The sequence below is a fragment of the Ictalurus furcatus genome, chromosome 9 (genome assembly GCF_023375685.1).
Source record: "Ictalurus furcatus strain D&B chromosome 9, Billie_1.0, whole genome shotgun sequence".
In the NCBI taxonomy this organism is placed as follows: domain Eukaryota; kingdom Metazoa; phylum Chordata; class Actinopteri; order Siluriformes; family Ictaluridae; genus Ictalurus; species Ictalurus furcatus.
The window spans coordinates 26,965,143-26,968,952 of NC_071263.1; the positions used below are offsets into that span (position 1 = coordinate 26,965,143).

Consider the following 3,810-nt stretch of genomic DNA (forward strand, 5'->3'; position numbering starts at 1 on the left):
TCCATAAATATTTGGACACCGACAAAGTTATTGTAGCTGTCCACAACAGTATATTTGAGTTGAAATTAAATCATAAATATTATTTAATAGCTCATAGCTCTTATATATTATTTAATTTAAACTCCAATATACTCTAGTAGACAGCTGAAATAACAAAACTTTGTAAATGTCCAGATATTTATGGACATTTTCTGGAACATCGCTATTGGGAATTATTACAATGATTAATAACTAAACGAATACAGCTTGGAACATCGCAATACAAATGACAACAACACACAACAAAAGTTTTTTTGCAAAATGAAATCTTTATACATCTCTTCTCTATAGACTACGTATATACCATGTACTTGTAAACGCATAACTTCTTGTTTTTTCAGGCTATTCCAGATTAACGTTTCCCAACGTCTCACGAGTCCTCCTGTTTTGTTTGGTAAGGCTCTTAGCATTTGCAATTGCTTATAGATACAGGACAAATATTTTCTAAGGGATGAACCAGAGACTATAAGACATGCATAATTAGTTAATCTACGGGGTAACATCCACAGTTTGACACAACTTTTTTTTACAAGGTGTCTCATGGTGATTCAACTGTACAAAAATGCATCATGATCAAACGTCATGACAGTGAATTCTGTATTTGAGAACAACAAAGTAAAGAGGAAATGCCAGAGAAAATGCTTTACCATTACTCATGCCTGATACACCAACCCTTTTCAGTTAGAGAGCAAAATTTGGAAGTGTCAGTAGCATCTCTTGAACTTGATAAGCTTGTGGAAGGCCTGCTTGAACTCGTCGTTGAAGACCGTGTAGATCACAGGGTTGATAAGCGAGTTGAGATAGCCGAGCCAGGTGAAGAAGTCAAACAGCACCGGGTGGAACCAGCACTCTTTACAGATAGCCATGAGGAGTGTTCCTACAAAGAAGGGCAGCCAGCAGACGATGAAGGCTCCTAAGATGATGCCCAGCGTTTTCGTGGCTCTCTTTTCTCTCGCCGCACACAAACGTTTTCGCTCCAGGATGCTATCTGCTAGCTTCACCTTAACGCTGTTTGTAAAATTTGGAGACCCTCCTCCTCCACTTCCTGCTCCTCCTAGCTGAAGATGCCCCTCCTGGTTGGTCGATGAGTTGAGCGAGCAGAGGGATGAACCAGCTGATGTTTGGATGAGCTGAGCCGTAGTGAATCGTTTTGCCCTTGACGCTGGCGTCTTGAAGATCCGACTGCGGGCAGCCACGTAGATTCGGCCGTAAAGGATGATGAGGAGCACGGTGGGCACGTAAAAGGCACCAAAAGTGGAGTAGAGCGTGTAGGAGATCTGGTCTGTGTTGACCATACATTCGGTCAACTCCTCATGAGCCTTGGCTTGCCTCCAGAAGAGCGGCGGCATGGAGATGGAGATGGAGATCACCCAGACGACTGCAATCATGAGCGCAGCCCGTCCAGTCGTCCGCCTCTTGGAGTACTCCAGCGCATCCGTGATGGCCCAGTACCGGTCCAGCGCAATCACACACAGGTGCAGGATGGACGCTGTGCAGAAGGTGATATCCGATGAGAGCCAGATGTCGCAAACCACCTGCCCAAGCGTCCATGTCTTGCTCACTGTATACAAGATGCTGATAGGCATGACCAGGATGGACACAAGCAGGTCTGTCAGGGCCAGAGAGCCAATCAGGAAGTTAGCAGGTGTGTGCAGCTTGCGTGTCAGGAAAATGGTGGCGATGACAAAAGCATTGGACAGCGTCGTAGCCAAAGTTACTATGGCCAGTAGGATCGATAGAGAGATCTGGAGGCCTAGTTGTGTTGCTTCGTCCCAGGACTCTGAAGTGTCCAAGCTGCTCGTGTTGTTAGAGAGGAAAAGCTCGGCGGTGGCGTTGTACTCATCCATCATGCTTCTGTGTTGCTGCTCATAGCTACACCGTCAAGAGAGATGCAGGTTTTGCAATAATTTAACAATGACATAAGCCATTCTAAAAGAAGTTTTCCCCAATAAGAGTGATTGTTCCCATCAATCTGTCTTGGTTCAGCTGGGTTCTTTGCACATATCTCAGATCTCTGGACTCAGGTCTAATTTTACTTTCCCATTAAGGTTTAAAATAGAAGCTATGGCTATATTTAACAATCTGTACACAATACCGGATGACTTACATGCAACATTTTTCTGACATTGTTCATACTTGATCGTCGTCTCGTCTTGTCTACACTCCAGGCATGGAATCAACCCAATCCTTTGGTAGTTGTTCAGATGAATAGGTCTATCGTCTCAATAAATGCTATGGAAATTCCTCTACTTTGCTCAGATAGATCACTACTACAGTCTCTCCAGTGATGAAGAATTGCTAAGAACTAAGAAGAAGAACTTAAGCAGAACTTTCTAAAGCTGGTTGCTACTCCTGATGGAAGGAACTAGGGCAACCACAGGGATATGTCTGGTCTTGGATGAAGGCTGGATTCAGTCCTTGTCATAGTGAAGATCTAGAAAAAAGTGAGAGAAAGAAAGAAAGAAAGAAAAAAACATAAAAATTTGGTTCAGGATGTGAAGTCATGAATAAACAAGCTTGTCATATAGCACAAGTTCATATCTCTCTGTAATGTGTGGCTAGACAAGCTAAACCCTTGTCATTCACTAAATACCAGGGCCTTCAGTACCACGATGTACAATGGGCATTTCCGGAGGTGTCTGCAAAGACGCCCCCTTCAAAAAAATTACAAGTCACCAAACATGCACAGAATACTTTGGGGTTTTTTTTTACACAGGCATTCCCAGAATCAACGATGTATGATGAAGGTCAAAATAGCCTACTGGTAAATATTTTTTCGATGTTTAAAAAAAAAATCCTGATCAACTGGTTCTTCAAACTGTTAACTTTGTCAACATTACTCTTTCTGTGTAAAAAAAAGTTGAGTATGAAAGCATGGATAATTATGAGAATTTAAAGAATTTTTTTTTTATAATGGGGGAAAAGCAGTAGAATCAATACTGAGGTTAAAAAGAACTAAGGTTTCGCTGCAGATTTTTGCAGCTTGCATGATAGGACACATGACAGAATTGATGTAAAGTCAGTAAGACTAAGACTTTGAGCTTATTTAAGTGAAACAAGCATTTCATAATAGTAACTGTGAATAGTATTTTTCAAACATGAAACCCTTGTGATCATAGACGGGTATCTGAAGTTCTACAACAATGAAAGGAAAACCCCTGTGATCATGGACGGGTATCTGAAGTTCTACAACAATGAATGGAAAACCCCTGTGATCATGGACGGGTATCTGAAGTTCTATCAGAATGAATGGAAAACCCCTGTGATCACGGACAGGTATCTGAAGTTCTAGCAAAATGAATGGAAAACCCATGTGATCATGGACAGGTATCTGAAGTTCTATCAGAATGAATGGAAAACCCCTGTGATCACGGACAGGTATCTGAAGTTCTAGCAAAATGAATGGTAAACCCATGTGATCATGGACAAGTATCTGAACTTCTAGCAGAATAAATGGAAAACCCATGTGATCACAAACAGGTATCTGAAGTTATAGCAGAATGAATGGAAACCCCCTGGGATCACAGACAGACAACTATCTGCAGCAAATGGCTTTTCTTCACAAACTGAGCATGACTGTTCACCTATGCAGATTCTCAAAATAGGCCACGCCTACCTGATGACGCAATATCTGTTACGCTGTCCTGAAATCCCTGGAAAAGAGCGCCTGCCAACCTGAGAGCGTATCTATGTTCCCAGGGTCCTATGCTCCCCAGATTTACATGGCACATAATGAGCACAATGATTTAAACTGGACTTAGGCTTCAGTGA

At 42.1% G+C, this 3,810-nt stretch overlaps 1 protein-coding gene across 1 annotated transcript; it reads right to left on the reverse strand.

Annotated features, from left to right (window-relative positions):
- Window positions 1–225: 225 nt before the first annotated feature.
- Window positions 226–2,746, reverse strand: htr1d (5-hydroxytryptamine (serotonin) receptor 1D, G protein-coupled). Its single transcript, XM_053632997.1, has one exon. It carries the CDS (start codon window positions 1,887–1,889, stop codon window positions 744–746), a length of 1,146 nt encoding a protein of 381 aa, XP_053488972.1. The 5' UTR covers window positions 1,890–2,746; the 3' UTR covers window positions 226–743.
- Window positions 2,747–3,810: the final 1,064 nt, after the last annotated feature.

Bases quoted from the DNA above. Each gene is read 5' to 3' on its own strand.
- htr1d (XM_053632997.1), bottom strand. From the start codon at position 1,889: ATGATGGATGAGTACAACGCCACCGCCGAGCTTTTCCTCTCTAACAAC.